Below are 13434 nucleotides of genomic sequence, written 5' to 3'. Positions count from 1 at the left end.
ATAACTTGAAAAAGGATTCCACAATAGATGTTAGGTGGGTCCCCCAAGGCATGCCATTTATGACCATGGGATTCCATACTAGGTCCATATCTGGCAATCTGGATCTGTAGATATCTTTGTGTTCTCGATTGATGTCCATAATGCAATGGGCCTGACTTCATAGAATATGTGAGCTAGCGAGGGCTTATCAAAGAAGGGCTGTACCATTGCACATCCCACACAGGCTGCACTCACCTGGGCCATTTCAAGATTATAAATCGTACATCACAAAAGAACCAGTAGCTTGATCAGTCCCTCCTCCCCCTAGAATTAAAAATATGTATCTGCTTTAGTTTTGCCTGGCTGATGAAGCCTCTTTCACAGTGGCACCATTCCTCCCCAGCTGGGACACTTATCTGTCATTGTAGATACATTCTGAGGACACAGGTTTGTTTAGCAGCCCATGCCCAGGGATCTACTTTCTGGATCAGATATAAATATCTTGTGATGTGTTACCTTTCAGGGCACCAATGTGACTCTCTGCCCGGAAGGCTGGGCACCAGGACCTGTAACCTACCCCTCTTTCTTATTCAGAAGGCATCTTTATGTGCCATCTTTTGAGACCTTTCATTGCTACATCATATAAAGTCCCTTCTTGTTAAGATCTGCTTTCTCCCCACTTATTTTGCAGCTGAAGAACTCTGGGTCCTTGTGCCGTGTACCCTTGGGCGAGTGTGACCTACCAGAGTACTGCAATGGGGTTTCCCCTTACTGCCCTGAAAACATCTTCCTGCAGAACGGACAGCCTTGCAAGAGTGGTCAGGCCTACTGCTACAGCGGAGACTGCAGAAGTTATGATTCCCAATGCCAGACCCTTTGGGGACCGGGTAAGGGGTAAAGGGATAGTCAGCAGATTTCATTGATCTGTTTAGAGGTGTGCCTTAGGAAAACATAATGTGCACAAATGCGTCAATTTCTATTAATGGTTTGCATGCATAACACCTTAATAACTGTACTAATCTTTATCCTTTATCAAATGATTGGGCCGCCCTCCGATTGTCTAGTAATGGAGCAGGTGGCAAAGAAATAATCAGTTGAAAGGCCTAGGCTCAGAAGCCTGAGAGGGGAGCCAATTAGCTCTCCCAGGCTTACCTCGCCTTTTCATCATATCGGACTGCAGACCGCTCTCTGATTAGTCCTCTTTCTTCTGCCCATTTTTAAAACTATATTATGGTCAGAAGGAGTCAGGGTAAGTCATTTCAATGAATAGGGTAATTTGAATGAAGAGGCTAAATGATCAAGAATAGGGTGGAAACTAAAGAGAGTAAACCAATGTGGGAGTTGGCCCTAGAATCCGTGCCTAGATCTTTTTAGTTATAGATTATGCATGCAGTGACCCAAGTAACTGCCTTACAAATAACTGCTCGCAGCACGTGCTTCTGAAAAGCCAAAGATGATGCTTTGGACCCAGTTGCGTGTGCATATATGCCCATGGCAGAAGAAAGACCCCGGACAAAGTAACTCCCTAGAGTGGGCCACCAATGGGCTGTTATTGGGTTTCAGAGACCCAAAATCAACGCTATTGAAGAAGCACTTAAATCTTTAATACCTAGATTGTGACAGGTCCTCATTCCTTAATGCACAGTAATTTGGGAAAGCAGAGAAACTGAAGGATGAGTCCCTAAGATTAATTTAGTCCTACTAAGAAATTGTGGGAGACTCTGATGTTCATTAAGTCTTGTGGCAGCAGTAATAGCCACACGTAAATACTTTTTGAAAGTTTCTTGTCAAGTGACTGATGAAACCTTTGACTGGAAAGATCCTGTAATGGAGGGGATTTATCAAATGAGGAAACATGTTTCAGCAGCTGCTCAAAATGTCTTTTACATAAATGTCCTGTAGCTACCAAATGTGATTTGCAAGAATCTTGCTAGCTGACCAAAAAAGCAAGTACATATAAAAAATGAAAATAAGATGTGCATCTATAGAAAACACAGAGGATTAATGCTTCTTACCAAAGCCCAATAAAATAAGGAAAATGCTTCTTGTACTTTTTTCTTGTCAAGCCCTTTGTCGTCCTCTTAAGATGGACTACCTGGACTCTTTATTAAACTTTTTAGTTTCCAGGAACTTTTTGCGGAGTGATGACGTGTTAGGTCTTCCCTCAACATATACATTGTGATCGTCGAATGATGTTTGAATATCAAACTGAGTTTGACCAAATTAGTGCTTTTATGATTGCTAGACCTGGAAAGTTCTTTTCCGCTTGGCACAAACTTTCATTTTTGGGCGCTTAGCATAAGGGCGTCTTCTATGGAGGAGTTTCCATTCCCCATCCAAGAGCCATAGTCTAGGCGGTGAGAGGGAAACCCCCGTTTGAGAATAATTACCTCAACAACTTTGCAATGGAATATCCACTCTTGAAGAACACTGTGGAATCCACTCCATCTGTCTGGTGTATGGTTGAGTCCCCTGGCTAAGAGAGTCACTGAGACCCACATTGGTTTCTGAATGCACACATTCCCTATCTCCACAGCTAGAATGCGGAGAGCTTGTTTATGTAAAACCTAGCTGGATAATTGTTCTTAAAGGGCATGTTGGAAATCATTGCGAGAAGCATAAATTACTGTCAACTTTCGGATTATTATGGCTGGAATATTCACAAAGGCCGAAGCCCTCTTATCTGTTTTCCTATAATCTTTCATACAAATGAAATGGTAATCTTCAGGAGAACTGTGGATTTGTGGAATGAAAAATAACTCCCTGAATATGGCTAAACTCAGTTGCCACCAAAGCACATATGCTATGAAAATGGGGAAAGTTGGAACTTTAGTAGACAAGGCTTCTTTTTTCTCGGTTCCAGTGGTTGGCCAGGTATAATTGAACAAACCTCGTTTGAAGTCTGATAATTAATCGCTTAATGAAGATGACATTGACGTCCATCTTTGCGTACAAAGCTTACTAATTCAAAGGGACCCACAGTGCAGCAGTGATAAATATAACTAAGTTATGCTTACAAATCTCTAAAATAACAAACCCTTTGACAGAAAATTATGTATTCTTTGGCTGAGGGATGCATTCTTTTTTTGAGGAAGCAAGTCATATTTTGTGGAGAAGCATCCTCATACGATGAGCAGGAGACATAGATGATTTTCTTTACATTAGTTTGAGATAACCTAAATGAAATGTTCCTCTTTTACCAAGGTTAACGGACTAGACAAATGCTTGGACACGTTTAATTGTCTCCTCTTGTGTCTGACAACTAATACACCCAACAGAGAGAGAATATACACTTCATTATAATTATGTAGAGTATTTTATACATGTAGCACCAAATTACTATTGTACCGCAGTTGACTTAAACTAATGATTGTAATCAGGAAATTACTGGTAAGGCTTCAGATGTATTATTTAGTGTTCAAGTGCATTCAAATACTACATACAGTCAATGATTCATGTAACTGAATGGGCATAATAGCATGATAGAGGGGAATGTGTCCATCACATCAATAATAGAACACATTGTGAATGCATCAACATTTTAACACAACAAAACAAAACACAGGTAGAAAATAATGTAAAAACTCCTAATGAATCACAACAAAAGACTAACAAATGTTTTATCACTTTCAGTATGTACAGGATAAAACAATATCCAGAGGGCGAAATACATTGGCCCTCATTACAAGTTTGCCGGTCTGGAAACAACAGTGCCGTAAGCTTACCGGCACTGTTGTTTCCGGACCGGCAAACTACGAGTTTGCTGGCGAATGCCATTCCGCCCGCCAGGTCTGACCATGGCGGGCGGAATGGCAACCGCCAGCAGACTTGCACGGAAACACCGACACCGTTATCAACAGTGTCGGTGCTTCCTTGGTCCCCATTCCTGTGGAGTCAGGAATGGGGATCAACATTTTACCGGCGCGTGATTTACCGGACCGCCGGGGCTGTAATGCCCCGGTTATTCTGGCAAGTCAGGTGCCGGTAAATCATTATGGGTCCGGCGGCTACCTGCCAGTTTTTCCAGCACGGTTACCTCCGGACTCTAATGAGGGCCATTATGAGTGAATTTGAAAATTGAAGAACATCATTTGCGTAAAATGGCAGTGAGTTTGCATCACAGTCTTCTTCAGGTTCCATTTTAGTATGTATTCCTAATGACTTTCGCATTCATTTGATAGAATTAAATTACAACGTAGTTAGATTGATTATGGATAATCCTAATTTAATCATCAGCTGTATGTGGAAGAATTAATTAAGACTATTAATGTATAACTTATTTTTGGTGGCGACTTGCTTATAGGTGCCGGATGTTATATAGAAAAAGGTGGACTCATTCGAGTTCTCACCTGCTCGGAATACGTATATTATATTGTAATTCAGTTGTATGAGGACATATACTCTCTTTATTGAATTCTCCATCAACAATATGAAATGCTGTCAATACCATAACACTGGTAAGTTTCAGTAAATCTGTAGAGCATTAAAAGCATAATTCGAGCAGAGACTCTTCCCGATTTGAAGGTGACATCATAGCCTTAAAATTAAGGTGAAACTTGAGATCCATTGACTTTCTAAACGTTCTATTGCTAACAACATTGGATTCATTTGGCATATCTGTACAACATTTTCAAAGGTGTTTTCGGGCCCATTCCCTCTACACAGCAAACAATTTTTGCGCAAATTAGTTTATAGTTTCAAGAAACGTAAAGCTTTGAAAAAAGGGCATTTTTTTCTTTTTGCATTGTTTTTTCCCATAGGCGAAAATGTTTATACATCGGAAAAGCACGAAGCTGAAATCACTGGATGTTTTTGCTTCAAATTTGAAACAAGTTAAACACAAACCAGTGACTTTTAGAGGTTTGGTCAAATCCATCCAAAATATAATTTTACATTTGGTGGTCGAATAGCATGCCCCCACAGCATCAAAATCTTTTATCTCCCACGGTGCATTGCAGAAACTAAAGCTTTTCTGAAATTAAAAGCTGCCATTTCTTTCATCGTTGTGAGCTGTTCAAATGAAAGTTTTTCTTCCCATTTGTAGTGAATTTGTGGTAAATTTTCACAGGATCAAAGACGGGGTAGCGTCACAAAAAACTATTTAAAAAATGTATGCTAAAGCACCAAATATCTTACCCATTCTCTTCCTCATTATTGCCAAGTGGACCATACTGTGGAAAAATACCTTGGTACATAGCTTAGAAACATACTGATATTTTTAAATATGACATCTATGATGATATGAAAAGAAAAGAAAATTTAGTACTACAGGTGGTGTAAGGTATATGTTATTTTATGTTAATAGAATGTATAAAGCGCACGTTCACCTGGGGGCATCATGGCACTCACCTAACAGATATAAGCAGGAGAAGAAACAGACAGGAGTATTCCTAAAAAAGAAATGATTTCAAAGCAAGACGAAAGGAAAAATGATTGGTGGTTGCCCGCAGGGATAAGAAAGTGCATTCCACGCCTTTGCTGCTGCTACACAGAAGGCACGACCACCCATACGGGAAAGTCTTACCCAAGATATTTGAATCATCAGAGCCGATTGGGAGCGCAGCGCTCTAAAAGGTACATACGGGGAGAATATTATTTGAAGATATTCAGCTCCAAAGTTTATAAAAAAGCTTTATGGATGATACACAAGGACTTAAACAGTACTCGCTTATCGACAGGAAGCCAATTGAGCTGATGAAGAAGGGGTGACCAAGTATGTGCACCAAAAGGAGGTTGCAATACTGCTCTAGCTGCTGCATTTTGTAGTAGCTGCAGACAGCGAAAGAGGTAAGCAGGGTGGGCCAAATAAAATGCTTTGCAGTAATCAATACTGCTTAGAACAAGGGAAGCTACCACTGGAGCGTGAAATTTAGAAGGAATAAAAGGTAAAACCTTGCAGAGAATTTTGAGCTTCAAATGGCCCAATTGACAAATGGAGGAGACCTGATCGCACATCGACAAGGTGGAGGATATTTGAATCCCCAAATCCTTCACAACTTTTACAGGAGAGGGGAGGGGACCAAGAATAGTGGGCCAAAAGGACAAAGGGTAAGAGGTGCCAACAACCAGAACCTCTTTCTTCTCAACGTTCAGCTTCGGCCAGTTCTCGGCCATACACCCCCCCCCCCCACCTCCTCCAGGAAACCCCTAAACCGAGCTGCAGTATCCGGCCTGGCGAGATCCAGACAAAGTACGATCTGCATGTCATCGGCATAGAAAAGAGCACATGAAGCTGTGGGAGTGAATAAGGCAGAGAAGTGGCTGAATATAGGTGTTGAACAAGGTGGGGGATAAAGCAGAGCTTTGAGGGACTCCATAGGACAGGGGCACGGGTATAGAACAAAAAGGGGGTAGACGGACTTCGAGCGATCTGTCAGAAAGGCAGAGAACCAGGCAAGAACCTGGCTCAATAGACCCACAGAAGACAACCGGGCAATCAGGGTGGGGTGGGGCAGTTACGGTGTCAAACGCAGCTGACAAATCCAATAACATTTGCGCCCCCACGCCACATTGGTCGACCAGGTGAACAAGGTCGTCGACCATGTCAGAAACCTGAATGTAAGGGAGCAAGGAATTTAGAGGATTCAAGAAAGGAACCAAGTAGAGGGGAAATCAAGGACTCAAGTACTTTCATAAGAAATCGGAGGAGTGAAATAGGGCAAAAATGTGGAGATTGATTGGCATCACCTCTTGTTCCTCGTATCACAAATCACAGAGCGTGCTGCCCCTTGCTGCCCCCTTATCAGTTGCCCACCTGCAGTACACCTCCTTGCTCTCTCTCTCGAGGACCACATTAATCGGCCTGGTGGATTTATGTACTCTATTTTCCAGCCGCCTGGCAGCTCAAATCGGACTGCCATTGTCGCAGGGTTGCCAGTGCCCTAAATCTAAACCGGGTATGTTGTCAGCTCGAGACCTCTAACTTGTCTCACATGGATTTGTCCTTCGGGAAGGCTGCCGCCCTACCCTCACTCTGCCCTTGACATTCCACTCTTGTTCCCCAGGCCTATTTCATGATACAATTAAACCATTGTCTGTTCAGCCTGAATGCCTCTATTCTCGGCTTAACTCCTGGGGCTTGGGAAAGGGAAAATAATTAACTCTTCATTATGCCACACTGCTACACCTTCAACCGGGAATACAAAATGCTGGGCCTCACTTCCAACATGACGATGCTTCAGTCTTTCATGCAGCCCGGCCCTGTATCTGCCTCATCGTTACACTTTAAATGTAACTACTGCTACACAATATCGACTGTGCCCTATACCTGGGCCTACTTAAGCCTCTATAACTTCTTTGAAAATACATTTGTTGCTCCCAACTGCTTTCCCCACCCTTCTAAACCACGCACCTTCACTTTCTTGTGCCAATAGACTTTTAGCCTGAACAGTTTGGCCGTGTATGGGAGATCCATGTGCATCCCAACACTCTTGGTAAGAGGTTGCAGTGGCCTTGCCAGGGATTTAAAGAAAGCACACCTCTTGGCCGGTTCCATGTGATATTTTCGCCGCAAAAATATTGCGATGCAAAAATATCGCCATATTTTTGCGGCGAAAATAACACATGGACCCTGCGGGGGACACCCCCGCAACCCCTGCATCATTTTTTTTATGTGCGGGGGAAACCCCCGCAACAGCTGCACCTAATATTTTCGCCATATGTACGGCGATATTTTTGCTGGCGAAAATATCACCTGATACCTCTTGGCCCTGCAAGAGCTTGGTTTACTTTTCAAGCCTGCATGTTTTATTCTAAAGGAAGAATACGCGATAGGACTATTTGCATTTGCATTACTGTGTCTCACACAAAGGCATAAAAGGGTTCACATTCACCCAACAAGGATCCAAAACATAAAAATGTTTTAGAAAAATAGCTTGGCCCATGAACTATCAACTGGGACTTTTTAAACCGTCCATATTACATTTACAGAAGTTAGTACATAAAGAAATCAAAAGTGAAGCCAAAAAGACCTGGTGGCACAACACAGACAAGCATTACTTACTATAGAAATTCAGAGTGCTACAGTTATCGAAGCCCTCACAAATGATGTGATTAAATAAACAACCTATAAACCAATGGCGCATTTTCATTTTTTTCAGCCTTAGTTTTCATCCATGTGCCTCTTGGCTACCCAGGCATACCTAAGCGGATACATGCTAGGTAATCACTACCATGAGGTGGCAGTAACTAGTAAAAAAAAAGGCTGTGCTGGCATATGAACACAGTGCATTTGACCTGCAGTGACTATGTTAGCTGTGCCCCATGGCATATCAAGGCAGCATCCCAGTTAGTACATGATTGATACCTAAAACATATGTGTCTGCTTTTATTCCCTTTCGTTACTTTAGTAACAGTACACTGTATTTGATTTAACATGCGTTAAAGATAACAATTCCGGCGATGACGTCAGTCTCAATGGTCACGTGACATATGATATGTTATTTATAACGCGCTTAATACCCAGAGCTTTCTAAGCGCGGACCCAGGGATCGAACTTGTGTTGCTCCGTGTTGTCTTGCTTCCAAGGCAAGCACGTTGCCGCAGAGCTATCCTCCCAAGACAACCATATTCCGTCAAAGTTCCTAGGATACCTTTCCCTTGTCGTCAGGCATGTGATCTCACTTCTGCTACTCCTGGTACAGTGGTAAATTGGCATCCCAGGGCATGAGAGCAGATGTTTGCAAAGAAACCAAAAAGGTTTCTTCACATTAAGACGGAAGGAAACCTGCCCGGATAAAAGCTGCTGAAGGACTTTGCACTTCCTCACATCACAAAGAAGATCTGGAATTAACCTGAAAGCGAGCAGCACAGTGGCTTGAAAGGATATAGAGACTCTAGTCCTGTGATTCAGATCTAAGCTTTATAAATGTGGTGTTAGTGCTTGAGAACCTTGTCCTGTATTGTCATATGGAAGGACGTTCCCGTTGTAGGAATGAAGGCCACGAGCCATAAGAATAAGGGCTGTCGCAGAGAAAAAGTGCTGCACGCTAAACTCATTACATAGGTGCTTCTGCATAAAGGCACAATTTCTTCAACACGAGTCCATTCAGACAGGGCATGTTAGATGCACGTAGATGGCTCGGCGTCTTTATTACACCATGAGTTTCACCCAGAATGCATTATTAATGTTCATCTTTTGGAGGTAACAGAGTAATTTCAGTTCTTTTAGAGAGGACCATTTACCAGTTCCTAACTGCGACTCTCATTTAGGTCACATGAGCTGGATCAGAGGGCCTGTTTGAACATGTTTCTAAGAGCAGGGGCATTTCAGGCAGTCTTTTAAAGTTGCGAGAGTAATTGACTTTGCAGAAGCTCTCGTGCCACATCTACTTAGGGCTTTTTTCCAAGCTACTAATCACTCATTCCGTGCATGCTCAGCGCTGCCAGCGTTGACCACTACCATCTGTTTGATGGTTGGGATATTGGCAAGGTACTTGAGGCCTATTCACAGCTCCATTAGACCACAGCTCAGTTTCTAAATATCTGCTTGTTTTCTCTTTTTGGGGTTGGGGCTCTGCAGGGTCCAGCCAAGCTCCAGATGTGTGTTTTAACACTGTCAACGCTAAAGGAGACAAGTATGGGAACTGTGGACAGGCCCCCAATGGCTCCTTTGTGTCTTGTGATCAGAGGTAAGTTTGACAATTTTGTACTCAGGAGTAGAGATTTTTTTCAGAATCTGGCTAATCCTCATAGCTTGGTTTGACACTTCCAACTTTCCTCCTACAAATTAGTCGGTAGTTGAGTTTGGGTGGAGGCGTGGGCATTTTGCAAAAGCTCTAAAATACAAATTTACAAGGCTGCACTACATTTGTGGCTCGTCGCCCACCTTCACAGATTCTGTGGACATTAATTGCTCTGCTTCAGTTTGCACTCAATCCGAAAGCTAGCAGCAGTGTGTAAACGCAAACTTACTGTGGTTCTGTTGCTGCACTGCGTTTCTGATCTGCATCACCCTCTGCTATTCCAGTACTCAGACCCACATATTAACCTTAATTCTGCCATGCAGCACCATCCCCACCCATGCGGACAGTACACCCCAATTCTGGCCAACAAGCCCCTGTGTTGTGCCGGTGGTGTAGTATGTCAGTCCCTGTTAGGCTTGATGGTCAACACCTCATGCTTCTCCGGCAAAGATCCTCACACACAGCAAATGCACTTAAGTTATTTGCAGCACTCCATTTGTAGTTCTGGGACCTCCCCGCCCCCACCACACAAACACCTTCCTGCAAATGCAGCCCAATTCTCCTTGGCATCATCTACTGTTGTCAGTACTAAGACCACAGACACAACTCTGTTTCAGTCTTGACCCCTTCTTTTATCCATATTACACCATTATGGTGACACCCCTCCCCATCTCCCACCCAGAAAATTAAAAGGTCATCCAGATGATTTCACATCCGTGTGTGTACTTTGCACAGTGTACATTTTAAGATATATCCTTTTCCTGTCTCGCTTACTACTCCACCCTCCCTGTGACATTCTCATCTCTGTTTTAGTTTCTCTTTTGTATTTCCCTTTTAACTTCTCTCATGTTTTGCGTTATACTGTTCTCCCCTCTCCTTTCTCCCTGTCCTTGGTTCTCTATCTCTTCTACCACTTTGCTTTTGTTTTCTTTCTTTCATTTTGTTTTCCTGTTCTCATTTGTTTGTTTTCTTATCTTTAGCTTTCTTACATTCTTACTTGCTTACTTATTTTTTCCTATTGTCCTTCCCTTTGCTTTTCTTTAGTTTCATGTCATGTTTGCACATTTTGGGATCTAATTCTCACCCTTCTCTCTGTTTCTCTACCATTGTTCTTTTTAGTGTTTCTTTTCATTTTTAATGTGTTCACTTTGTCTGCTACTTTCATTTTTCCCATGTTTGCTTTTTGTTTTATCCAGAGCCGTCTCTTTCTTCATATCACCTCCACCTCGATGTGCCTTACTCCTGTTACTCTCTTCCTTTTGCTGTTTCCTTCCCTCTGCAATTATGCTCATTTTTAGTTCACTGTCTCCATGTTTATCTCCCCAGGAATACCAAATGTGGCAAGATTCAGTGTCAAGGTGGCCGTTACCGCCCCATCCTGGGTTCTAATGCTGAAATCGTTATAGCAAGTGTCACTGTAAATCAGACCAAGTTCAACTGTCGTGGGACCTACTACAACCTGGGTGATGACATCACAGATCCGGCAATGGTTTTGCCTGGGAGTACGTGTGGTGAGGGAAAGGTAGGCCATGGTTGATCCCCTGCTTTTATTCTACCTACGTTTTTAGTCTTGTTCTTGACAGACAGATGGGGTCATCGGAATGATTTCTGGCAGACAATTTAAACATAATGAGAACACCATCTCAAAGCAATGTAAAGACAAGAAAGGCAGACACGTTTTGCAACTCCTTGATATCTCTGTAGTACATTGGTCATGTTGCATGGGCAGGAGCCATCAGCCTGAACAATAGGCGTCAATAGGTTTTGATTCCAAGGTGCTTTTTAATGGTGCACCAAAAGCTAGCTCCTGCAAAGGCTATTTCAACCTCTGCTGAGGAGGCAGGTAGTCCTCCGAGAGGCTGTTCTCCTAATGCCCCCACCCATTCTTGGAGATCTTTTACAAACAGCCCTGGCATTGGATGCTTCATCAGCTCCCACGGTGCGCGATCTCTGCAAGCCAGCACTCCCAATGAGTTGGTGCTAATATTGTATGTTGTGGTAATTGTGGTAATTGCAGCAGCCGTTTGAGTATTCTGGAAAGTATCCTCTCCACTTTATGGACAGATTACCTTTATGTACTTGACACCCCAGTCATTGTCACCCTCATATTGGCTCCACATTCATGTCTTTTGAAAATCCTCTCTGTTGCTGGGTAAACAATTGACTGCTTTTATGTTCAAACCAGCTAAGACTGAACTTGTATTCTTTCCCCATCAATTTCCCCACAGCCATCCTTGCCCCCTCTAATCATTCCCATGAAGTCAATTTTTCTGATCGTGGGCAATCATGTTCAGCATTCTTCTCCGGACGTCGACCACTTGCTCGCTCTGCCTTAGAGATGCTCAGTTTAAGCTCACGGATGATGCAACAACCCTGAGCCAAGTACTTTCCACAGAGCAGGTTATTTGAACCATGTTCGTTCTCAGCAGAGGGACTGCCGCGCTTTGTCAAGCTAGAACTATTTGAACACTATTTGGAAATGAGGGTATGTGAACAGAAACTTAATAGACTTTAGATGGGAGAAACCGAATTTCACAGTATCATTAATTTGAGATATCAAGTCTCTGATCAGATTCCCAAATGTGTGACTATATCAGCAGGTGTGGCCAAATGGCCTGTACCTGAGGACAAAACTATCCAACACTAAATGTGCCTGGAATACCCAAGGTAAGATAGATTTTAAGAAACAGCCCTGTGGACAGAGTCTGAGGGGCCATCCTATTCTGGTGAGAATGGACAGACTCTAATGTCTTGCCAAACTACCTGGGTAGTGTGAATGAGCTGTAAGGTTTAGACTTAGGAGAATGAGAGAGTGGTGAACGGTTCAGTTAAGCACACATCAAACATTCTTAATAATACAAGTTAGGCAGAATGTATACAAATACAATTATTTATTTAGGCCTTGGACTAACTCTTAGCAATGAAAAGCCGCAAGTAAGTATCACACTAAACATACTGTTTGGGTGCTATGGCTACAGAGCACTAACACTTTACTTTTAAACACAGTTAACTCAATCTTAGCAACTGTAGTATAGCAAGGCAAGTAAGTAAATAACAAGGTAAGGAAGACCCACATTAGAGAACTGATGTTAGAAACTCCATACACAGTCTTATAAAATAAGGCAATGCACTTTAAAAGTCCTTCACTGGTTAGAAAAGATGAAGCCTAGTACCCTCAGAGTCACAGGTCCCAGTACAGTTCTTTTCAGAGGACTATGAATCTGCACAAGTATTGGCAAAGCCAACAGGCAGCTGTATGTGTTCCTAAGTTAAAAGGAACAAGGAAAGTAGTTTTTTTGGGAACCCCTCTTACAATCCAACCATTTTAGGGGAACCTCAGGGGAGTATTATTGGCTGATTACGGGCAGGCAAGGGCGAGGTAGGGCAAGGACTTTATGCCATTAAACCCTATAAACTCTGTGGAGATGGGGTTAGGAACTGGTATTTGTACTCACCGCCTGTACTCCGATTCACTCTGGGAAAACGTTGACATCTCATGAAATTACGTGGCCCCCATGCTCTGTATTTTGGTTCTATTGAAGGAGGTTTAGGGGTTGCGAGTGCAGAGGTGACTTCTAGCGTCAGTATTTATTTCTGATATTCTGCAGTTCTGCACTCTGGCGAAACGATTCCTGGTACTGCGGAGCTGAACATCCCTGGCATGATGAAGAAAGGACCACCATATTATCGACTACCTCAGAGGACCCCCCAAAGCAAAATGGTGATGGAGATCAGCAATGGCCACTTCGATGAAATGTCGGAAGCCGACCCT

At 42.8% G+C, this 13434-nt stretch overlaps 1 protein-coding gene across 5 annotated transcripts in view; it reads left to right on the top strand.

Moving 5' to 3' along the window:
• ADAM15 (ADAM metallopeptidase domain 15) overlaps window positions 1-13434 on the top strand; it is a 583228-nt gene that overhangs the window by 306680 nt on the left and 263114 nt on the right. For all 5 annotated transcript variants that reach the window (XM_069650163.1, XM_069650162.1, XM_069650165.1 and 2 more), the window contains 3 exons: window positions 671-866; window positions 9500-9608; window positions 10989-11184. In XM_069650163.1, the coding sequence (XP_069506264.1) occupies window positions 671-866; window positions 9500-9608; window positions 10989-11184 (501 nt within the window). The remainder of the gene's footprint in view (window positions 1-670; window positions 867-9499; window positions 9609-10988; window positions 11185-13434) is intronic.

The sequence above is a fragment of the Ambystoma mexicanum genome, chromosome 1p, assembly GCF_040938575.1.
Source record: "Ambystoma mexicanum isolate Mex_15411 chromosome 1p, UKY_AmexF1_1, whole genome shotgun sequence".
In the NCBI taxonomy this organism is placed as follows: Eukaryota; Metazoa; Chordata; class Amphibia; order Caudata; family Ambystomatidae; genus Ambystoma; species Ambystoma mexicanum.
Note: the sequence above shows the minus strand (reverse complement) of the source record. Positions and strands in the feature narration are given on the sequence as shown.